At 41.1% G+C, this 26,319-nt stretch overlaps 1 protein-coding gene across 6 annotated transcripts in view; it reads right to left on the bottom strand.

The window, feature by feature from the left end:
• INPP4B (inositol polyphosphate-4-phosphatase type II B) overlaps positions 1-26,319 on the bottom strand; it is a 512,352-nt gene that overhangs the window by 202,210 nt on the left and 283,823 nt on the right. For all 6 annotated transcript variants that reach the window (XM_083173210.1, XM_083173202.1, XM_083173215.1 and 3 more), the window contains one exon: positions 22,699-22,778. In XM_083173210.1, the coding sequence (XP_083029336.1) occupies positions 22,699-22,778 (80 nt within the window). The remainder of the gene's footprint in view (positions 1-22,698; positions 22,779-26,319) is intronic.

Genomic DNA, 26,319 nt, shown 5'->3' with positions numbered 1-26,319 from the left:
CTAATATTAATTATGTTTTGCTGTAAGAGCTGTCTGTTCCTATCACAATAACAGCTTCGATTTTGATATAAAGCACACTTTCCACAGCCAGTTCCCAGTGATATCAATGAATGATTTACTGAATTATAACATTATTTTAGCAAACAACATCTAAACATGACTCCAGCTAGGAAGAAAGAAGTGTCTTCTTTACGAGTTATGAAGTTATTGTAAAACAGATCAAATACATCAATGATGGGCATTCATTCCTGTGGTTTTCTATTATCAGTGTTGTAGAGAAAAGAACATGCTACTGGGCATAATTTATTTCTCCATAGTGCATTATTGGAGTTTAGATACATGTGTATGTATAACTTATGCTGGGAGAGGGCTGAGCTACTGGGTCCCTCACTATCCCTGCTATACATGCACACTCATCCTTTACATCTGTATTGGGGTTCTAGCAAGCCCTTTATACATTGACCAATGGCATAACTCATAGTTGCCTACCCTCCTGCATTCTGCTGGAGACTCCCTGAAATAGCAGCAATCTCCCTCATTAGTCTAGCAATCTCCCTTATTTCACCTAGCCCGCATTGCAATGTTACATTTTTGGGGAAAAAAGGAATGAGAGATAGATACATTTACATTGAATCATCTGCACCATTTCCCAGCACTTTACCAAGTATAGTAACTCTTACTAACTGCTTTGGGGCTCATCTACATTTGCATATAAGTAATTTAAAAAGATTCCTCCCATATGTAGCAGGACACACCCACGCTTCTATGTGCCACATGCACAATCTCTTTTCGCAATCTCTCCATATATGGAACTAGACACGCCCTTTGGGTGGAGCATGACACGCCCCCTCAGTGGGGCACTGTGCAAAATTCCATTACCAACTACAATCTCCCTGAAACTCATTTTCAAAAGTAGGCAAGTATGGCATAACTACTATAGGTGCAGGGCCTGCTGTTCCCCATTACACAGCACAATGCAGTTGGGCCAGTCCTGTTATTCTTTATCGGCTGTCACCACTTCACTGGCCCACTGCCATGATCGTAGCCGAGTTCAAAATTGCAAACAGCTTCTATCCATGAAAGCTCCCTGAGACATACAGTAAGAAAAATGGCAGAATGTAAAGCAGACTGTAGCCTGTAGAGCAGACTGTCCATCTGGAGTCTCATGGGTCTTTGCAGAGCTCATAAGTCTGACCTCATAATTCCACCTATAACAGTCACCAATGGGGGTTATTCTGATTCACTCGCAAAGGCAAATTCCTTCTCAAATGGACAAAACCATGTTCACTGCAGGTGGGGTAGATGTTACTTGTGCAGAGACAATTAGATTTGGGTGGGGTTTTACTTCAAAGTGAAATCTATATTGCAGTGTAAAAATAAAGCAGTCAGTATTTTCCCTGCACAGAAACAAACTAACACCCAAATCATACTCTCCATGCACGTGTTACATCTGACCTACCTGCAGTGCACATGTTTTTTTCCATTTGAGAAGAAATTTGCCTTTGCGACTGAACCAGAATAAGTGCACAATTCAGAAGTTTTGCAACTGTGAGTGCACCACAGGAGTCAGGAAAAGCAGCCGTTGCTGTGCCTTCACCCACTGTGTGCAAAATAACAGGCTTCTCCCTGTGCCCTGCTTTTCATACAGGCAGACATACACTGGCATCCCTTCATGCATAAACTTTGTGTTTCTTCCTTCTGCGTTAATCAGTCTTCTAAAACAAGCAAAATACCAGCTTCTACATACAGGTTGAGTATCCCTTATCCAAAATGCTCCGGACCAGAAGAAATTTGGATAACGGATTATTCCGTATTTTGGAATATTTTTATATTTGAATGAGGTACCTTGAGGTATCTTGCATTTATATTATATATGCACATCAAACACATGAAATACACACAAATATATTTTAATAAAACCAAGGTTTTAAAACATGAAACAAAGTTTGTGCACTATCTCAGATACTGAATTTGAATGCCAAGCAGGGGCAAACGCAGGATTTTCAGAAGGGGGTTTCCAGAGGGGCGGAGCAAAGCACGGAGTTGGACACTTAGGTGACCCAGTATATGCTTTGATGTCCCGCGGGTGGTAGGGGGTATTATATCAACCGCTCAGCATGTAGGGCCTGGATCAGTAATTTTCACTAATTATCCCTTTACTGCACAGATGGTGGGAGATGAGGTGGGAGAAGGGGGCATTGGGCTGAATGAAGGGGCCCTGATACATAACTTCCGGGGTGGTAGAAGATGTTTAATATGCAGAGGAGGGGTGTATAGTGGAGTGGGCTTATTAATCATAATTTTCTGATGGGAGGACAGCTTGCTTGACTCCAGTTCCCGGAAATAGATTTCTTAGATTTCAATGTAATTAAAAACTAGAGAATCCCACCTACCAAATGGTACTGGGGACTAGGGGATCACAGTTCAGGAGGCAGAGCAATCTGCCAATGAGCATATAAAACTACATACCAGGTGTGTGGAGCTGGAGCAGTAACCAGCTGCTGGAAGGCTGATATCTCTGGTTCTGGGAACAGGAGAGACAAGCTTCTAGTGTCCATCAAAGGGGGAGAGTCCCAGCTTTTGGAAAATACCCTCAGAAAAACTCTATTTCAGACAGAACCTGAAATATCTGACTGGGAAGAGCAATTAAAAGGCTTGGATGGGGACCACTTCTTTGAAGTCAGATATCTCCAGTTCCCAAAGTCCAATTTTAAAAATTATTGTACTCCTGGAAAGAGGGGACCCTCAGATTTCAGCCTAGGGCCATTAGACTCCTGGGGGGGGGGGGTTTCTGGGTACTCGGAAACCCCCCTGCATGCGCTACTGCCAAGCAATCCATGTCATTGCACATATTTAGTGCCAGTTACAGTACATGTTATTTCAACAGTAGTGCCAGTTACAGATCTAGCCAGTAGGTTTTTAGCAAAAAAGGAAAAACTAAAAGTACATTTTGGAGACTATTGCTTTCTGAATAATTTGGATATCGGATGTTTGGATAAGGGATACTAAGCCTGTATAAAGTTTTATTAAGAAATCTACCGTACATTTGGAAATTATAATGATTTATTTAATGTGCTTGTATTTATTGAATATTTGGGCATTATATAACCTACAGTATTACTCTATATCTGGTCTTTAAAAAATGTTCTGTGGCATAGGATGTTATGTCTATTAACCAGAATAAGGTGGCACATAATTCAATTAATGAATAAGAATATTATGATAACTTGCAATAAAAACAGCAAATTAGTTTTTTTGCATTTATAAATTGGTGAGTGCTATATATATATATATATATATATATATATATAATATATATATATATATATATATATATAATCATAAATAGGTTACCCTATGCTTTCCTGAAACCTGCATAGTTTTGCAAGATTTTTTCATTTATCTCTCTTCTGAAAGCTGTAGACATGTACAGATAAACTGTAGTATAAAGAAAAGAATGAAAGCAAATCTTTCTGATAGGAATATTCCCACTGGAAACAATGGGCTTCACCTGCCCTGAGCTATCTTTACATGTCAAAATGTTTGACATAACAGAAGATTCACTAAAAACACATATATGAGGAATCTATTTTTTTTTCAAGACCTCACTGTGAAAAAAAAAAAGAATTTAATTATAACATTGAATTTGGATTATAAAAAAACCTTTGGACCAACAACACAGCAATGCTTTAAGATGAAATAGACAACAATCTGTACTGCAAATTACAATCCACAGGTATAATGTCTGAACCAAGAAAGAAACCTAAATTACTAACATGCTAATTTAACAAAGGGAGAAAAATCCAGAAAACCAAGAAAACATCAACTTTGGAATGATTTATGAATTTTCTCTAGTTAGCATTGATCACATGCCACGGCATAGGGCACTGCATGGCACGGGGTGCTGTTTTTTTTATTTTAATCAATCTCACTTGCAACTTATTCTTCTTTAACCCATGGCATCACCTAACCCATCTCACCTTCACAGCTCTATGCACTTCACACCTTCAGTCAGACACTCCCTTTATTTAAGGAACACGTTTAAAAAAAAATATATTTTTCATACAGTAGCAAATAGCTCTATGATTAAGGTGTCTGATTGAAATGTGGAAGATCATGGGTTTGAATCCTTTTGGGAAAAAAAAAGTGTCTTTTAAATAAAGAATGATATCACTTCAAGTCCTGAATAGACATAGAAACACAATTTCTAATAAAAAGTAGAAAGTGTTATCTATAGGCGCATAATAAGGACACATTTATTAGTGTTTAGAGATTCTGCCCATACTGTAGATCAGGGCTGGGCAACACCGGCCCTCCAGATGTTAGTGAACTACACATCCCAGGATGCTTTGCATTAGTTTTGCTATGTGGCCATGCTGAAATTGATGCAAGGCATGCTGGGATGTGTAGTTCACTAACATCTGGAGGGCCGGTGTTGCCCAGCCCTGCTCTAGATTAAGGCTTAAGGGCTATGTGATCTCTGACCATTTATGTTTATAGCTTACATGTGCTCTCCTGCAGGTTTTGGCAGTAATTTTGGCTTTAGATGAACACTTTTTACTTTTTATTAGAATTTGTGTTTTTACAGTATGTCTATATTAAATATTAATACCTTGTGCCAATTTGATTAAATCAACATTAAATATGACAGTTATTTGCCATACAAGATTGAATATCTTGCCCTTGGAGTTAAAATATGAGATGCATATATATTAATCTGTTTGGGTATAATTATTATTTTTATAAGGATAGTTGTATATGTTGGTTTGTTTGTATATGTTGTATTGTATTATTACACACACATTGGTTTACTAGCATGCTGTATGACTCTTTTGACACCGGATCTCCATGACAATAGGGGCGGGTCTTGGGAGGTCCATGACCAGAATTCACTGGAAGTTAGAGTGGCGTAGCTGCACAGGTGTCCATACAGATGAGAGCTATTTAAGGTACATGTACTGCACTATTTTCTTGTATGTATTGTTCCTGATAATGGGTTGGATTTCGTATTAAAACCTGAAAGCTTGACATCGCCTTAAGTGTAATTTTTTCTGCATTAAGTCCAGGGAGTGCCCCTCTCGGAAGTGATGCAAGTTAAGGCTGGAAGGGAGTGCTGACCCCAATGGATATGGGAAGGGGCAACATAGAAAGAGCTTTCACTGGGCACCAGGACTCACCTTGGTGAAAAACCTTGGTGAAAAACATTGGGAAAGGGGGAATCCAATACTTTTTCTGACCCAGGCCATCAAAATATCTAGTTACAGTACAACTGGCAGCAGCCATCATAGTAGCCCCTTCTGCAGTGACTTAACCATCGCCACCCCCAAATACCACAGCGTCATGAAGAAAGCAAGTCTGAAAAATACACCATCCAAATTCAAAAACAACTATTTGCTTTGTCTTCCACCTTCCATTTTAAGCTTCCCCACTTCCAATCTCTCAGGGATGCTGTAAATATTTTCTTATCCATTACACTTTACCGGCAAGCTTTTTTTTTTTTTTTCTGTCTGCTTGGTATAAGAGAAGTCAACACATGTTGGTCTGCAAGATACTATCTGTATTAAGGATCTGGACTGAAATATGAAAAGCACTATAATTTAAAGGTGATGGGGAAGAAAGAATAACATTTTCAAGGAGAAGCACACAGTAGTTTTTTTTTTTTTAATCTGCACACTGCAGTACTGATGGTTGTATAAAGTATGAATTATCCACATTAACTTTGGAATTGTGTATGAGTTGTACATCTGCCTGCAAATATCAAACAAGAGAATTTCACTGATATAAGGGTCTGAACATATTCAGCTGTTAAATATAATCATTTAAAACTCAAACATAATACGTTAAACTCAAACATGCTCAACATATTTCTACAATTCATATATTGGAATAGACACGAGTCAGATGCTGGCCTTCTGGTGTACTGCTGTGCGTCTGAATGCGGAAGTTGGGACACCCACTTTAAGCAGCAGTTGCAATCTTCTAAAACATGATCAAGTCCTGCACCCTATGTGGATCGACCCCAAATAGTTAGCATGCACAAGGTTGACCTTTGAGAAAAGTCGACACAATCTCCTGTGCTGGAGAAAGATGGCGACGGGCATACTTTCTTCATTAGTTTCTAAAAAACTTGCCGTCAGTTTGCACTGGACTCCAGTGAATGGGCAAGCTATTTAAACCCTGGGCTGTGGGGAAAACCTTTGGAAGTATTTGCCGACCTTCCCCAGGAGCTGCATGGAGATTATACTGCCATCAAGAAATATTGAGATCCCTAATGTACTGTATTTCCTGTCTGTTTGTAATTGTTTTGCTTTAACTGCTTGAACTGCTTTGTTAGAATTTAAAGAAAATGAATTCTAGCATATTCTCGGTGTCCTTAACCTATGCGCCTGTGAGGCCATATGCTACGTAAGTGAGTTTTGTAATTGGTAAGCCATAAATGACAAAAGGAATATCTGATATCCATATTTTTATTGATTTTTGGAATTTCCTTTTGCTGGTGGCAATTAGTTTATGAGTTTTAGACTTTGCACATGCTGGAGTATCCATAAGTCTCTGGTGGCTATTCTCAGATTGAGGTATCTGGAGAATCGGTCCAACATATCCGTGACAAGAAGGAAATTTGCTGAATTATAATGGTTATATTAAGCATTAGACAATTTTTATATTATTTTTTTTTTACAACATTATTATTCTTACCACGGTCTACAGAACCACAAATTGAAGCATAAAGCCTCTTCACAGATGTAAAATGAATAAGCAGAATGGGGGCAAACACCTGTCTATGTGAAAAAAAAGTAATGATCTGCCTTTCATTTGTATTTCTAAAAAAAAAAAAATTTGCAAAATGTGTCATCTATTCTTCTCATTTGCATGCTGAAGCACACTAGCACTTACACTGATCAGGAAATGTCCATATGAAAGTAAGAGGATGGATTACTAAAGGATTTGTAATATACTTATTAATTATTACATGTTAAATCATTGTGACAGGTGTATTTCATTTATTTAGACATGCTTTTTGCAACAGAGAGAAGTAAATTGATTTTGTACAATACAACAATTTTGCAGCCACCTTTAAAGGTCATACCACCCCTCAGGTCAGTGTTCCTGTATTTGTATAGCCTTGAGTACATATATTACACCACACACTGCCATGCTCAAGATCACTTTTATGAGCACAAGAGCAAATTCAGTCAATTCCCAATGGTAAATGTTAAAGTTCTGCAGGGATTTGGGGACTTACAAATTTCAGCACCTGTTCCAAAGCCTCTAGTCTACTGGAGCAGATGCTGTGGGAAAGCTCTCTATTTTCTTTTGTTCTATTTATTGTCTTTATATTTTATCTTCTCTGCATTATACAGCCTAATTAACTGTAATCTGTTTTGAAAAACATTCATGAATAGATAATATATATAGATAATGCCTGCTAAAACATTTGAGGTAGATTGGGCATGTTTGAGCCTACCATTCAATATTTTCAGCATATTGCATCATCACTATATATAAAGGAGAAACTTCAGAATATAGGAGATTATTGCTGTGGTCCCTCCATTTCCGACAGTAGCCGAACCCCCTATAAGTTTAAACAGGGAATTAGAATAACCATCAGATTTACCATCTAAAGATGTCAATAGCCAATGTGGCTTATAGGCTATATTTCCCCAAAAATACCAGGAGAGGGTTCTTCCGCAACCATCCCCAGCAATGTATGCCACACATGTTTGGTCAGCAGGGAATTATTTCACAGTACCACTTGGGAGTCTCAATACAGGAGTGAAGAGACCGCTGATGCACTCATGGGCTCCTTTCAAAGACCCTGTGCATGCACATGTGGTATTTTATACATTTGGGCAGTTTGTAATTTCCTAATTATAGTAATCACCCGCGGAAGCCTATTCAATCAACAGAGATTACCCCATCCCTTAGGTCCAAAGATGGACTTTTCATCACTGCTTCAGGAGACGATAGGAGATGTTAGTTCAAAAAGGCACCCTGATGGGATTTAGCATGTAGGGAAACCCGTGATTTCCCATTTTGCAGAATGAATGAGTTTAAGTTCCCCCTATGACTCTACATGCCTTAGGGGTCTTATTAATTAAGCCACAGTCATGGCAAGTTTAATTTAGGGGGCATTCAATTCCGGCTGCTATTTTTGCCCGGCGGAAATAGTGGCATCTTCTGACATTATTAGGTCGAATGTTATTCAACCTTTTTAATGTGGACTCCGTTCTTCCGAATGGCGGAATAAATTTCACCAGTCCCGTCATCGTTGAAAATTCGACAATCCAGCAGCCGTTTCCAACAATACAGATTTGCCTCCACAGGGATTGAATACCCCTTAAACTGCTATGTAATATTCCACTACTTCCAGAAATAGCAAAGATTTCTCCAGTCTTTATAAAAGTGCATTTCTCTATATGGATGACAACATGGAGAATTTTAACAAGTCTTCCCAATTGAATAGCATTCTCTCCTGGTGGCAAAGTTGGTAGGCATGTCCTATTCAATGAGCTGGTCATAGCCAGCAGCAAAGAACAGATCAGTTGCACCTTACACTACAGAAATTGGCACTGATGGTTGATTTTAGTGGAGGGAAAGGAAATTGGGAACAGCCAGTGCTATGAAATGACAAATCCAGCCTCCTTCTGGGGCCTCAGCATGTTATCCCAAACGCCCAAGAGGCTTAGTGGTATGGCCAAATACAATTCCTGAATCATAGATTTTCTTTATCTAATGGGGCATTTTCCTTTTTATCTATAACTGTCTCTTCTTGGTATTGTAAATCACAATATTCGTAACCCCCACCCTCCTCGCCTCATAATGAATATTCAGTGCTATTTATGAAGGCATATGCATATCAGAAAATAGCTATCGCTTTATAGTAAATAGATGTTGATTGGCTTTAACATTGCCAAGTAAATTGTGAGAAGCAGGAAAGCTGAGCTACTCATAAACAGAATCATATAAAGGATGTAAGGCAAGGCTGAGTGATTAGATCGATGAGAGGAACAGAAAGAGTAGGACTCAACAACACTCAAAAATAACTAAACATAAATCTAGCGGATAAATATAAATATAATTGTATACAAAATCTGTTTTTTTTTTTTTTTTTTGTACAACACTCCACATAATAAACATTGGGTTCAAACTGTTTTTATTAGGTTAATTTGTACAATTCAAGATATACATCAATAAAATCAGGGTTACATTAGAACAAGTGAATTGTGTCATGTTTGAGAAATCCTGAAAGACCCCAACAACTGAGAGGATCTCTGACTTAAGGTTATGGAAGTTAAACAGGATTTGGGGTAATTGAAACATATAATAGCAATTTTATATGCTTTCTAAAACAGTCAATATGACAAAAGGAATGTTAAGGAGAGGAGCAGAGGAGGGGGGAGAGATATAGGAAAAGAAGAATAACATTAGGGGAAAAGAGAGGTTGGAGAGTGTGCGCTGAGTGATTGGAAGGGCTTGCCAATCATAGGTGGACTGTAGAGTCTCGGGGCCAGTACATGAAAGGTGGTGGCTGAGGCGGGGTGCCATCAGGTAGGTATGGAGGACAAGGACCTCTCATAGGGACAGATATAGAGAGGATTCCTTAAATTCTAGCCAGGGTAGCCAGGTCGAGGCGAAGTTTGTGATATTCCCAGACGGGATGGAGATGAGGTCTTCCATCTCCATGTAATAGTCAATTTTCTTGAACCATTCCCTAATGGAGGGGGCTTTGGTGGATCTCCAATGGACTGGGATTATAGATTTTGCCGCGTTATTCAGGTGTCTCAGGAGTGAATGTTTATAAGTTCTAGTGGTGGCCGTTGTAATGTTAAGTAACCTGAAGCCAGAACCCACCTAATTCTATTCCAAAATAACAAATGGTAACTCTAGGGGGAACATTGCATTTTAGTATGCTCGCTGTATTGGTGAGGCCCCCTGTAGTCAAAAATTAAAAACTAACTATAATGGGAGTCCAACATTCACTTCCCAGAAATGTGAATCTATCTAAATTCCCAACCATTATATAACCATCTGAAAATGACAGTATAAACTTCACTGATTATACTATACATGTAATGTTGCCTCCTGATGTAACTGTATGGCTGTACATGTAAGCTCTTCCTTGGCTTTGTCCTTCAAACTTACTTAAGCACATCTGATATAATATATATGGGACCATATATTGACTTAATCTAAATTGCTTAGTTTTTTGGAGACACTGTTTTTAACTTTTAAGGGTTTTTTTTTGCACCTTTAGGGGGTATTCAATCCCTGACGCTATTTACGACCGGGGAAATAGTGGCGGACACCTATACAATGCTGTCCTTCCCGACAGCATTGAAGAGGCAGATCAACAGAACGGGCCCAACTTTAAAAGCTGTCGATCCCATTTTGCCATGAATTGTCTTGATCTTAGCCGAATCTCACTGTGGGGGGTGCGGCTAGCACTCTGAATTGCTGGCATGCCCTCAGCCCCTCTGTCTCCCATGAAAAGAATCTGTGCTGATGCACTGCTAGGTGTCTCCAAACTGTCCCCATGGTGGGACGCTGTGGGCACCAGGTGGGACAACAGGACAGTCCCAAAAAACAGGACTGTCACACTAAAAATTGGGACAGTTGGGAGGTATGGGAATATGATCTTGGACCTATAGAGGTAATAGTGGAATGAGCTACTGTTAAATGAGAATTAAATGCAAATAGGAACTAAAGAAACAGTTACTGTGTTGACATAAAAGGTCAGATCTATTAAGCCTGGTAAAGTTATAAAGTGGTGATAATGCGGTGATAAAGTGGAAGGTAATAATGCACTAGCCAATCAACTCCTAACTGTCATTTTTCAAACATTCGTGCATTATCACCTTCCACTTTATCCCTTTACCAGGCTTAATACATCTGCCCCAATGTTCTGAAGAGGTGAGAGGAGAATCATTCAGACAGCCAGGTAGGGAGTTCCATAAAGGATAACCTGAAGAAATCTTACAGATGAAAAGTTGTGCAATTTCGGTCCCTTACTAATTGGATGAAGTGAAATTAGTACAGTTAACAATTTTACGTAATAGTCAATTACACTTTATGAAATATAATTTTTAAACAAATAGCGCTGCTTCTTGCATAAGAATGTATTCATGGTTAAATAGAAAAGAAATCCTCAGTGAGGGAATTTCTGTCAACAGGATGGCCAAAAAGTCTGTTATAAATGGTTTGGTACTTCACTACGTGTGTTAATCATACAGTATGTAAGCAATTCATTTGCAAGCAGTTTTGGGGCTATTTATCAGACTGTTTAATACTCAGCCTAAAATTTACTACTGTGTCCTTCCACTTGGATATCTCAACAAGATAGAGAGAATACAAACTTTGAAATAAGACCATATAAGTTACACTAATTGGCACTGCTTTGGTTGAGCAGGAGACAGAATCTTGTTTTATTCACTGCAAGTCTGTGATGTTCCATTTTACAGAAGAAATTCTTTTCCCAGATCTGACATCTATTTCAAACGACAAATTAACTCAACTGAAAAATCCACAAATAAAAGAAACACACATTCAGAAGTTATTTTTACTAATTAGACTAAAGAACCGACAACGATTTGACTTTTAAATTGATATAAAATTGAGTTGGCAAATTAAAATTTACAATATTGGTTAAAAAGGAACTGAGGAAACATTTCCTGTCTGCAGCCCTTCAAAAGTTTCTTTCAAACAGTTTTCAATCAAACTGAACAAAAAAGGATACGGCTGGTTTAATGAGCAAAAGATGATTTTGTGAGTGCGGCAATGAATTTTCTTCCTGCTACTGCAATCTTAAAAGCACTTCTCTCTGCACCAACTTTACTGCTATCTTACCATAGGGGACCGTATCAAAGAGCCAGCAGCCTATTCTCACCCATCACAACTAAATACTTGAAGTGAATAATTGCCATTTTCCTTTAACTTTTGTACAGGGTGAAAATAGGCATTAAACCTTGACATCTATGGGGAAAACTGCACCATTTATACGTTTTAAAATGCAGTCCACTAGTTTATTTAGTTTCTTTCCTTTTATTAGTATGGATGCCTGAAACATATGGCCTTATTCTAGTTCACTCTTTCTGACAAAATCCTTCTTAGATGGACAAAACCATGTCCACTGCAGGGGGCAAATGTAAAATGTGCAGAGAGAATTAGGGTACTTGTTTATACCATAAGGCATACGATGCTATGCGATGCGATACGATGTTAGCGATCTTATACAATTTTAAATTGTACACCATTGAATTGTATGCCATTGTATGGCATATACAATGGTATACGATTTTAAATTGTATAAGCACCCTAATGAGTGTTTTCAATGTTAAATGTGCCCCCTATAAGATAAATAATTGTATAAGCACCGTAATAGGTGCTTACAATGTTAAAAGCACCCCCACGCCACCCATACTATCAACGCCAACCCGAAGCATGGCAAGCGCAGCGAGCCCGCGAGGTGCGGCGGTACACGTCCTCCGACCTTTTCATACCCCCACTATCCACGTCGGCGTTGAGTTGATTTTATATAGTCTGGCGAGCGCAGCGAGCCACCGAGCCCGAAGCGTGGCGAGCGCAGCGGAATACATGTGAACTAATGCTCGTCCCCTTGCGGGGCTCGCTGCGCTCGCCACGCTTCGGGCTCGCTGCGCTCGCCACACTATATAATATCAACTTCACGCCAACGTGGATAGTGGGGGTATGAAAAGGTCGGAGGACGCGTACCCCTGCGCTCGCCACGCTTCGGGGTGGCGTTGATAGTAGCGGTGGCGTGGGGGTGCATTTAACATTGTAAGCACCTATCAAGGTGCTTATACAATTAAAAATTGTATATACAATTTAAAATCACATCGCATTGCATTGTATGCCATTGTATGCCATATACAATGGTATACAATTTTAAATTGAATACAATGTCATACGACTGAATATCGTGGGCGCCGTGCTAGGAAACAAGTACCAGAATTAGATTTGGGTGAGTTATTTTGTTTCTGTGCAGGGTAAATACTGGCTGCTTTATTTTTACACTGCAATATAGATCTCACTTTGAAGTAAAACCCCACCCAAATCCAATTCTCTCTGCACAAGTAACATCTGCCCCACCTGCAGTGCACATGGTTTTGTCCATATAAGAATGATTTTGTCAGAAAGAGTGAACTAAAATAAGGCCCATTGTGTCCTCCTTAGAGAGAGGGTTTTGATTGTGAACTGAAAAACACATTTCTGGGATTGCCACATTGCTCACTGCAGCAATATTATTGGTAGTTGTCTACCTAATTAGTCTTCTCTGTCATACTTTGCATGACAGAGAAGTCTTGATTCAGAGTTGATCGAATTTGCTTATTTGCAATCCGTTCGATTATGAAATGACTGCACATGCGTACGGATTTTAGCGCACATACCATAATAGTAACATAAATAGCAAAAATATCATTTGGGGGTGATAGCCTGCCGTTTTCTGGGAGTGTCCGAAAAATGCAGGCGTGCTCAGACGTTTTTAAAGGGAGGGTGTGTGATATCCGTTCAGGCCTTACTGAGCCTGTCTCTGCCGTGAGCTGTGTAGGGTCAGACTTACATTTGCACAGACTGGAAAAATGTGATGGTTTGTGAATAGCATGTGCGACAGGAAAGCGGATAGCGATTTTTTCACATATTCACTAGCACATGTACACAGGTTGAGTTTTCTTTCTGTCTGGGTGGTGGATAAATACACCAGTCATCTGGAAATTTGCAGTTAAGCGATCAGGTCTGAATTAGGCCCAGATACAATATAGGACATAGTGAAACACTGTATTATATGGGTGTCTCTAATCACTAATCTGCCATGTGCAGATGTGCTTTAACTGACATGGCCACTTCCTATAAAACTACTACATCCCGCTATGTGAACCATCTCTTAAAGAGGAAATCCATTCTGCACTTGCATGAACATCAGCCATCAATTCAAAACCTTAATGTTCCTGGTGGGGAACATTCCTCAGAGGGGACTTTTTTGTAGCAGTGAAAAGCCTTTTATCAGTAATAACACACTTTTCACTGCTTTCTCCCATTATCAGAAAGAGTCGAGAAATCTTAAATTTAGCAAGGGGTGCCCATTTCTAGTGAACACATCGCTTCCCCATACAGCAATGGTGCCAATACAGGGTTCGGGCCACATCCTGATGTCACTGTCCAGAGATGACTTCCTAGTACTGAATACTCCTCAGTGACAGGAACTTGGAGTTTCACTAGAACATTACATGCAGCACTAGGCTCATGTCACAGTAGGGGAGTGACACTGCACACAGACTGGGCTCCGAGGCAGTTCAGCATCTCTGCGGCCCCTGGAGTGATAAAAACGGATCAACCCACAAGGACACACCCTCTCTCCATATGAATATTTCCACCAGAAACCACAGACCCTACACCATGGCCCTAGAGGTCTTCAGACAACCAAATAAAAGGATGAGGTTTTGTCACCCTTTCCAATCTCCTGCAAAACCACATAGAGGGATAATCTTGCATGCAGTCGTATTTGGAAGCGACCGTATTAATTTTCATGCACTCATGGAAAAATTATTAATTTATCACTAGATAATCTGTAATAACATGCCACTGAATAAATTCCAATCATCAAATATGACAAACAGGTGGGGAGGGCAGAGGGGCAAATGTATTAAGCCTGGTATAGTGATAAAGTGGTGATAAAAAGAAAGGTCATAACGCACCGTCTGTGTTTAAAGAATGATAGGAGTTGATTGGCTGGTGCCTTATCACCTAGCATCTCCTAGCTTCCACAAATAAGCAAATCCCTGTCTTCTGTGCTCATCCCAACCTAAACTAAAATCTGTAACCTCTTTTTCTCTACTGGTATCTTTCCTTCACTGTCAAACTGCAGTTATTACTCCAATCCTGAAAGAAAAAACAGAATTCTGACCCAAGCTCTCTCTCAAACTACCGACCCATCTCTCCACTTCCATGCACCTTCAAACTACTTGAAAGACTTGCTTACTCTCGCCTCACACACTTTCATAACTTGCACAACTTATTGGGCCCGCTTCAGTCAGGCTTTCATTCCCAACACTCCGCAGAGACAGCACTAACTAAAGTTGTGAATGATCTGGTCACTGCTAAGTCTATTCACTACTAATTATTCTAGATCTCTCTGCTGACCACACACTTCTCATACAAACACTACAATCCATTAAAGACACAACCCTCTCTTTGTTCTCATCCTACCAATCTAACTGCTCCTTTAGTGTTTGTTTCTCTGATTCTACCTCCTCTTTGCTACCTCTTTCAGTTGAAGTACCTCAGGGTTCAGTCTTAGGTCCTCTGCTTTTCTCAATCTACATCTCATATCTTGGAAAACTAATCAGTATCATCTGTATGTGGATAATACTCAGCTCTACCTATCCTCCCTGGACCTGTCCCCATCTGTATTGGGCCGTGTCTCTGAATGCCTTTCTGCTGTTTCATCCTGGATGCCATCTCGCCACCTCAAACTTAATATTTCTAAAACAGAATTCATTATATTTCCACCAATAAATAGTAGCTACCAACCAGATATCTCTATTGCTGTTGAGAATATGACAATCACTTCTACCACTCAAGCTCGTAACCTAGGTGTCATCCTTGACTCTCAACTTTTCTTTGTTCCCCACATTCAATCTGTCTCTAACTCATGCAAAATGCACCTAAAAATCATATAAAAAATTCGCCATTACATTAAACAAGACACTGCAAAAACTCTAATCCATGCTCTCATCATCTTATACATTGATTATTGCAATAGTCTCCTTATTGGCCTTCCACAATACAGACTCTCACCACTACAGTCCATCATGAATGCAGCTGAGAGTCTAATCTTCTTAGCTAGATATTCATCGTCTGCAAAGCAACTCTATCAGTCACTTCATTGGTTACCTGTACTCTACCGTATTCTGCCCTCTTATTGAATTGTTCCATGTATTTTTTCGGGGGTGGGATCTTCAGGAACCGACGATGCATGAGAAGGGAACCCTAGCTGCGGCAGCCAGCCGTGGATGGCCACGTGATTCATCAACCTCTCTCTGTGTCCCGCAGGGCTAGTGAGTGACAGCTGACTGACAGGTGCCCTTCTTATGTAATTTTTTTGAGATTCTTTTTTATTTTTATATGGCTTATTTTTATTTTCATTTATTATTGTTCCTTATTTATTTTTATCTTATTTATCAAGAATTTACCACATAAACCATATGTTCCTACCTGTTCTATATTGTCCACCGCTCTGACCGTGCATGGTATTGTTGGGGAGAAAGGGGTAGAGAAGAGAAGGTGGGGTAATCCCCTGTGGTAATGAGCATGTAACCTCTAGCAGAGCATGTTAAACCTGTGTGGCATGATGTGTAATGGGCATTTCTGTGTTTGGTATAACGTGTAATGGACATTATGGCGTGTGGTATAAAATGCTATAGGCATTACGGTGTGTGGCATAATGTGTAATGGGCATTATGACATATGTAATATGAAATGGGTGTGTGACATGTGTAATAAGTATAACGGTGTAAATTTTTGGCACGTGCACGGCCCCTGTTTTTCTTTTTTCTGGCTCCTGTAATAGGGTCAGAGTTGAAAATGATTGCCTTGTAACTACTGTAATTGGATATTTTTTCAAAAAAGTCAGAGATCGTCTGGCTTCCCTCACTTTCAGCAAGCTAACGCACTGTAACATTTCCCTGTAAATGTTTATTCAGTATAGTGTTGTGTTATTTTGTTTTTATAACATTATTGTGAAACTATTGTCGTGATCCATATTTTTATACTGGTACTTATGGCCCAGTGCTCTGGACTTGCCACCCAGGCTAAAAGTTGCCAGCCTGCCCATGTATACAGTCCACACATATCCACTCTCTTCTTTTTCACATTTTCCATCCTCCTGACCCCTGGCCAAACTGCTGAGTCACTGTATCATACAGCACACCAGGAACCTTTGCATTCTGGTGGAATTAATGCAATAAAAAATATCTATCCTTGAGTATCAATGCCAATTTCCTTATAGATTGTAAGCTTGCGAGCAGGGCCCTCAAACCTTTGACTGTCTGTAAATACCCAGTTTGTTGTATCACTGTCTCCTATTGTAAAGCGCAACGGAATATGCTGCGCTATACTGTTAATAAATAAATAAGTGTATACAATACCTTGTTTCTGTTTGCACAGCCACAAAAAATACTACATTCTCAAATATACTTGCTTCTAAACACATGCAGTTAAAGACAATACAGAAAGAGGCACATAATATCTACCTTCTATTTAAAAGACATTGATTGAATTCAAATACCTGTCTATTGAAATCTGCCCTGTATTTTAGCTCTTTATTACTGAAGTAATAATAAATATTCTCTATACTTCACTTGCTGTATGTATATAAAAACATAGTCACGTTTTAATGTTTACCAGTTTTCTTCATGTCTCACCTCTTTTTAGTGTGTCCTACATGTCAAGGGGGAACAAGAAAGAGAAAAAAGTATGTCCCTTGGTGTGGTGCACCTGGATTAATTTAAGATTTAACTTTTATTGGATAATGTTAAAATAGGCTGCGAAATATAAAATATATAAAAAATACACATTTAACATCAAGTGAGGTAACAACAAAGACAATAAGTGTTTTAAAATAAGGTGGCGAGCAGGTGGTACACTGTGATAACCACTAATAATTTTAAATGTTTTTAATCAGTTGTGTAAGTGTTTCGCTGTGAGATTTGTAAGGTTTCCCAGACTTATTCCCTTAAATAAAGGCTATGTAGCCTGGGATTTGTCTGTATGACTGTTTAGACTCTTTGTCTCATTTCTTATATCGCTACTGAGGAGATTGGATACAATTTATCTAACCTCCACTGATACTTAGATTAAAGAGAGATTGGCTGTGAAGGCAAGTAGGCTTCCCTTATTGCCACCAATTTAACCCACATGCAAAGTGCAGTTATTAAGGCAGTTTGAATAATGCTACCAAAGCTGCCACACATCGCAGTTTATGGTTAAAAGTAATATAGGGCATCACATTCAATAAGAGATCCCAATAGTGGTGGTGTTAGCCAACTGTAAGGGGTTTGTTCCTCTAGGGATTTAGCGCTAGGTAACAGCAGACAAATGGCGCATGAGACTTAATAAATCCTTACACAAGTTAAGTGCTGCAATAATTTGCCTGGTCAATTTGAGTATAATCAATTCATCTGCTGTATGTCAGTACCGGGATTATTTTGATAGCCGTGATGCTATGCACGGTCTCGCAGCCGGTAACTGTGTCCAGGCATGCTGAGTTTGAAACACAGCTCTCAGCGCTGTGAGCACGCTGTCTCCCTCACTGTCTCTCTCAGCACGGTGTTACACGCTCGCACTGATTGCAGCGTTAGCTACTAGTATCCCGTGCCTTTCTCCTCAGTAAGTCTCTTCTCCCAATTAACACATATTCACAATATTAAACAATATCAACACAACATGAGGATAACTGTGTCCACTCTGCACGCACACCGCTAGCCGGCGTACGCTTCGCAGAGAAGCTTTTTCAAAGGGGTATGTCAAGGGGGAACTAGAACCCCAGCCAGCAGTAAGATCCATGAAGCAGGCAGCCTGGTCACGGTACCCTGAGACCAAGCAATAACTAACAACCCTTAATGTTTCAAGCAAGTATCACTGATTCATCTGCATTTTCTCACTGTAATGTTAACTATGTCCCTACACTAAGGCCCTTATTCTGGTTCACTCTCAAAGACAAATACCTTCTCAAATGGACAAAACCATGGCCCTTATTCTGATCGGTGCGGCCGGAGCCGATTATGCGGCCAGGGCCGTGCGTGCGAAACCCCGCCTTCCATACGGATCGCCAACTCCGTCCGTATGCGGCAAGAAGCTGGCCGAACGGACAAGCACGTGTATTTTTCACGGAATACGCCTCCTCCATCTAAGGGAACCTCCCCCATCATTCGATGGTCGCAGACCATCGAATGCAGGACCGAGTGCTCCACCAGCTCCCGCAACCTCAGACCACACGGACATGTTTCCATGCAAAAGCAGGGATCTCGGCGGGCAGCTGACATCCGGCGATGTCATATGTCCGCCCCCTACACGTGCGTCACGGCCGCATTACCATACGTACGCCCAGCGTTTTCATGGGAACTCCCATGAAACGCGGGGCGTATGGATATGGTAATGAGCCCAAATAGCCCTTCACACCCCTCTCCACCCCCTGTTCGGAGTGTTCACATATCATGCGGGATTTGGCCGTACGCCCGGCTCGCACATGCGCAGAGACGCCTCTGCACATGCGCAGACACAAAACATCGGCGGGCCGAACGCACGCGGATATATCCGCACCGATCAGAATAAGGGCCACGTGCACTGCAGGGGGGGGGGGGGGCAGATGTAACAAGTGCTGAGAGATTTAGATTTGGGTGAATTATTTTGCTTCTGTGCCGGTAAAATACTGACTGCTTTATTTTACACTGCAATATAGATTTCACTTTGAAGTGAAACCCCACCAAAATCTAATTCTCTCTGCATGTTACATCTGCCCCACCTGCAGTGCACATGGTTTTGTCCATTTAACAAGGAATTTGCCTTTGCAAGTGAACCAGAATAAGGGCGTAAGTACCCAGTAAAATCCCATTGTTCCTACACTGAACAGGTGGATGTCATGCTTTAGAAAAGAAAGTGCCAGCTGTTTTGTAATGTATTCTAAGGGGGTATTCAATGTTGGTCGACCTTCCGCAGCCATCTCCCGATGGGGGAGATGGCTGTGGGCCCTATTCAATGCTGTCTTCCCCGACAGCATTGAACAGGGGTTCTCCGCAGAACGAGCCCGACATCACAAGCTGTCTGGCTCGTTCTGCCGAGAAAAGCCGGAAATAGGCGAGCTCCCGGCCGGAGCCCGTCTATTTCCATCCTCATCACACGGCCACGCCCCCTTCTCGCCGCTCGGCGTCCGGGACAGTGAATCCCGACCGCCGAGCTCACGTCGAGCAAAGCGAGAACGGGACAGTAGTTGCAGTTTTTGGCATCAAGGATGTTTCTAAAAACGGGCATGACTAAAAAAAAGATCTTGCACGATATGCCTAACAGTAACATATATTCTGTAGATGGATTTTAATATGGATAAACATATTTAATACATGATATAAATCACTTTTTAATACTAATATAAACATATAGCACATTACAGCATGTTTCTTCTACGGGTACTTGGTACTTGGCGTTACATAACACTTACTCTGTGTTCCTGATTCTGTGTATTGTGTTCTAATATTGTTGTATTTTTCAAAGACAATACCTTCAATAAAACAATAATGTACTGTACAAAGCAGCAGAAAGGTTCTATTGTGCTCAATAAACTATATTACACAGTAATGTTTTCCAGCAAAATATATTCATATTGATTTAGATGGAGAGCTGCAGACTAGAAAGTTGTGTAAATATTTATTTTACAAAGCCTTACAATGTTGTCGCCCCATATTTATCTGTATTAGTCTAAGTTATGTTTGCTCTGGAGGATACAAATGAAATATATTCTGTTCACAACAGCAACATGGTCAAAACATAATATAATTAAAGATTATACCAAATTAGTTTTGCCAAAATATAATTTTTGAGTTGCACAACCATTTTGAAACCTGAACATCAACTGTAAGAAGCATTTCTGAAAAGTGGTCTACGTGAGAAAGGCAGGACTGTACCATGCATCCAGTAAGATTCCTGCTTTCATTTTGCAGCAGAAAAATGTGAGAATCTGGTTGACTTCTATCAGATGAGCAAAAACATTTCTAGGTACAAATGCACAGGTGCAAATGCTGACCATCGGGGCAGGGGCCGAATTTGGTTCATTGCGAATGAACCAGAATCGGCCCCAAAGTGAGAGACGACATAGGCCCAGGAATGATCCAAGGGACCAGCCCACATTGAATAACCATACACTGTAGGAGCTGGGTGGAGAAGGGCCCTAGAGGTGGACAAAAATTATACCTTAATATATTTAGGGAGACATTGGGGCTTATAGTATATGGGTTCTACATGTCTATGTAGAATTGGCCTCACCTCCTCTTACAGTATAATACTCCTTAAAAATTTTCAGCTGCAGGCCCATGAGGCCCTTAATCCTAGCCGGAGTATTGTATGTGGTGGCACACTATGCTCCACCTTAGTTACAGCCCTTCACATCATTGCCAAATACAGCCCTCATTGCTCAGAATAATGTAACACCCAGATTCCATAAAAGAACCTCAATCCTGCAGGCAAAAAGGTTTAGAGAGCAACAAAATTGATCAAGGGTTTAGAGTCATTGGGTTATGAGGAAAGACTAGCGTGTGCCAGATGACGCTCCGACAGGGGGGATTTCAATAGTAAGTATCCCGAGATCGGAATCCTGACGGCTGGTGCTCCGACAGGGGGATCCGAATCAAATGGCTATTGACCCCCATAGAGGGAGAATAGAACCTGTGGCGAGCATAGCGAGCCACTGAGCCCGCAAGGGGCTTCTGTGCGCTCTCCCCCCTGTCGGAGCACCGGCAGTCAGGATTCTGACATCAGGATACTGACCGTCGGGATCCCCCCTGTCGGAGTGCCATACCACACCCAGACTAGCCAGGTTAGGTATGTTTACATTGAAAAGAGGCATCTAAGAGGGGATATGATTAATATATACTGTACAAATACTTAAAGGGTAAATACAGCATTCTAGCACACAGCACACACGGTCACCCCCTTAAGGTTGGAGGAGAGGAAGTTTCTAACCCAGCATAGGCACAGCTTCTTTACCGTAGGAACAGCTTCTTTACAGTAAGATCAGTTATGATACAGAACACTGTGCCAGAGAAGGATGTGGTGGCAGAATCAAATGATATGTTTAAAAATGGGATAGACATATTAAAATACTATCCATGGGTATAATCATTAATTACAATGTACTATTGGACAGCCACTTTGGGCCATCGTGTTTATAATGAATAGACGGTAACCTCACCCTTACACCGCAGGAGATCAGTTATAGGTTACTTGATGGGCTAATGTCTTTTTTCAACCTCACAAACTACGTTACTATGATTCTATGTAAAACAACGACATTCCCTGAAGTTTCTGGGTTGTCTCTTTTATTTATTTTTTTAAGTTGAAAGTGCTATAAGATAGTTGTCACATTGCAAAGAAATAGATAGGCACAACTTAATCACAAAAACCACTAAACCCAGCCATATAATGTACTATACTATAAGACATTTGGGTTCATTGTGTTAATCATGTCTCATTACAGAGTATGCACATATACCATGTTAAGCACACATCATTCCACCAAGGCAATATAATTGTTATATACTGCATTACGTATTTTACATTTAACGATCCATAAGACCAGTCATTTCAAGTCAGTGTACCAAGACACGTGTCACAGTCAATATCTCATCGTCATTGCTCCCAATCTGTCAGAAGTCCTTATAGGGCTGATAGTACAAAGTCTGGTGCTGGAGAGTCGCAGTCTGGCTATTCTACCTGACCGGTAATAAGACCGACAGAGCATTTTCAACACCCCGCCTTTCCCCAAGAGGCGACTGATGGATACTTTCAGACCATCAAGGTGAAAAGATCATAATTATATGAAGAAATTCTTTTACGATTCATTAGTGTAGACTTTTCGGTAAACAATTAAAATAAAGAAACAAGCACATTTGTAACAAGGAATGCCATGACACCTACTTTAGATTGAGAGACAATGGTTGTTCTTTAGCTTTGACCAGATCCTTCACTCTGAAAGTGCTGCAGCCCAGGAAACTCTTCTAAAGGCAAAAGGAAAATGAAATATTGGTTAATATTGGAAATACAGCAAAATGATATGCAAGTGTACACTACAAAAGCATGCGCTAAATGGAGTGCTTGTACATAAATTGCTGTTTGTAATATATATATATATATATATATATATATATATATATATATATATATATATATACATACATACATACACACACACACACACACACATATATATACACAAAATATATATACAGTATATATATATATATATATATATATAGTAACACGCATCAGGTGGCACTCGGAGGCTGAATCAGTGAATTCAATAGGTGTTTATTTAAAACGACATCAGAAGGTTTTTACGATGGTAAAGGAAATCTAAGCTCTTCACAATTTATAACTTTTGAGTGTTTTGTTGTCTTATCCGATACGCTTCAGTAGGAAACATTAAGAGTTTAGCCATACAGTATTCTGTAATTCTCCTACATGACATTCACTATATAACAATAAGTTATTCTTACGGAACATTTTTCTTCAAGGAAATACTAAAATATGTTGTTTATAACGTGTAGGAAATTGCTCCTGACTTCTGATATTTAGAAAGATTGGAGTCATTTTCTTTAATTACATAATTATGTTGCAAATGTTAGACGCTGGACATTTTCACAGTGCACATTCTGACCAGTGATCCCCTATTTTCCATATTGTGCACACATTGTGATAAAGCAATAGCAAGTTTTCAATACCAGAACCAGAGTGGCAATGTGAGCAGAGACTCTAATCGTCTGTAAGCGGGAAAATAATTTTGCGTACAGAAATCCTTTACTTAGCTACAGTTAGATAGTTTTCTGAAGTGCTCTGGGTAATTATTACATCTTGAGAAGTCTAGCAGTATTGCTTTGCTACCTCTGGCTGCTATCAGGAAATGTATTATGGGGTATATTCACTAAACGGTGATGGCTTTTAGACCTAGTTAATGACATTTCAGGTGAAAAGCAGGGAAGTGGGAGCAATTACTGCTATTTTGTGAATAGCTCTCATTGAAGGAAATGGCTAGTCATGGTGAGATGAGCATAAATGGGACTCTTAATGCATGCCCAAATGCTACTGCTGTACTTCTGTGTGATGTTATAAGGAGTAATTCTGGATTGGCATTATTTTCTCCTAACACTATACTTTACTCCAAATACCATGCACTTTGCCAGACAAAGGTTACTTCGTGTAAAATGAATTGGCACATTGGTGGTGTTTTACTTTTCATGAACTAGAATTACGCTTCTCTAATAAATCAAACCAAAGTGTCTTCCATAAATTACTACTGTAAAGACATAATAAAATACATCCTACTAGCTTTTCAACCTCTGAAGATACATGCATAAGAGGAAAGTCTGCCTGGCATCATTGTAGAAACAGTGTGCAACACCAACATACAGCTAAATAGCAAACCGACCATGATTTTAGTCCACATTGCTGAGAATGTTGAGTTCCTACATTGTGCAGGTCTTTTTCTTGAGACACTACACTCTGTTTTGCAAAAAAGTAATGTTCAGGGTGGTATAGTGTATAGTAAGAGAGTAGTGTTCACTGTGGTATAGAGTCTTGCAGAAAGTAGTGGTCAGTGTGGTATAGTGTCTTGCAGAATAGTGTTTGTGGTGGTATTGTGTCTTGCAGAGAGTAGTGTTCAGGGTTGTACAATGACATGAAGAAAGTAGTGTTCAGGGTTGTACAGTGACTTGAAGAAAGTAGTGTTCAGGGTTGTACAGTGACTTTCAGAGTGGTGTTAGGAGTGGTATAGTGTTCTTGCAAAAGGTAGTGTTGGGGTGGTATAGTGTATAGTAAGAGAGTAGGGTACTTGTGTAGTTTCACGGCGGCAGGCTACGCTACTTTTTCAGCATAGGCTAAGCTATGTTATCAGTGTAGCCCAACGGCTGCCTAGCGTAGTGTCTCCATGGCAGCCCTGCCTAGTCAGCGTAGTGTCCCCGTCAGGCAGCTCAGTCACTGTACTGTCCCCGCGAGCTGCAGCTCTGTCCCCGGCATCCCTGGCAAGCCTAGTGAGCGCCTCTCTCACAGATCCCCTGTGCTGGCGGATGCCGGCAGAGAGGCGATCATGCAGGCGGCGGCGGAGAGGCGCTCCATCTGCCTGAGACGCCCGAGCGTCTCAGTAATTTTTGCGGCAGGGTACGTCATCCCTGCCCTTTGTCCTCTTCAGGGAAACGGGGTTAGGGGTTCGGTAGCACGTGCATCTTGTGCAGAAAGGGGTGTGTGGGCGCAAGTGCGTCTCATGCACAATAAAGGACATATTTGCCAGTGCTCCATTTTACATACTGGCAATGCTTCCTTTTCAAACAAACACTATCCATGCCAGCCCGAAGCGTGGCGAGCATAACGAGCCCTGCAAGGAGATGCGTTACGCTCCTCCAAACCTGTTCATACACCCACTATCCACATCGGCGTGGAGTTGATTTTATAAAGTGTCGCGAGCCACTGAGCCTGAAGAGTAACAAGCGAAGCGAGCCCCACGAGGGGACGCATAAAACGAGCCCGAATCGCGATGAGCGCAGCCGCAGAATACACGTTAGGTAATATGCGGCGCTGTATCCGCCACGCTTTGGGCTCGGTGGCTTGCTGCGCTCGTCACACTTTATACAATCGGCTCAGCACCGACGTGAATAGTGGGGGTATGAACAGGTCGGGATGGGGCGTACCGCTCGCCACGCTTTGGGCTGGCGTGGATAACGGGGGTGTTTCAGGAACACATTCACACCTGTCATGTCATCCATCTTAAACAATAATGATGACACGTATTAACTGCGCTAACTACATAAGCTCTGGCTAGCCGCGAACGTACTGACTATGCTGACTACACGCTAACTGTGAAACGCTGACTGACTACCCTAACAATGTAATCTCCGGTTAGCCGCAAACGTACTGACTATGCTGGCTGCGGCTGCGGGAACACGATGCTGATACTGACAGGGACGCTCACTACGATAACTACGCTAGCCGTGGGAACACTACGCTGATTCTGACAGAGGCCGCGGGAACACTACACTGATTCTGACAGGGACGCTGAATATGCTAACTACGCTGGCCGCGGGGGGCGTGGCCTGACCAGGAACAGGACCAGACGCATCGCATGAGAGCTCCGTCCAAAAGCACCTGAAAAGCAGCATTAAAAGGTGCATAAACCCCACTGCAGTGCCCTCGGACCTTCTAATCAAGCGCCCAGATACCGGAGACACCCGCCGGGTAGTGCAGCGGAGCCGGAGGACGCTTTTAAGCGTCTTTGCGGGTTGCGGCCTACTCAGACGGAGCGGCCGGTGAAGCCGGGACCTAAATTTTGGAAGCAGGGAGAGACGCGAACGCCGCGGACGCGATCGCGGGCTTCTACGCCCGCTACAGGTACCCACCTCACCACAGCACATCTCCCAACACCTCCGGAGTCCTCCCTAGTGGCAGCCCTCCCTCCAGAGTAGAGTGTGGGCACAAAATTGAGACTCTAAACCTCCCTGCTCCCATGACCCGGCCGCCATCTTAGAAACGCTGCACAATCACAGCAGACAC

Source organism: Crinia signifera, chromosome 1 (assembly GCF_055691185.1).
Source record: "Crinia signifera chromosome 1, ASM5569118v1, whole genome shotgun sequence".
Lineage (NCBI taxonomy): Eukaryota > Metazoa > Chordata > Amphibia > Anura > Myobatrachidae > Crinia > Crinia signifera.
This window is presented reverse-complemented; position numbering and strand designations above follow the sequence as displayed.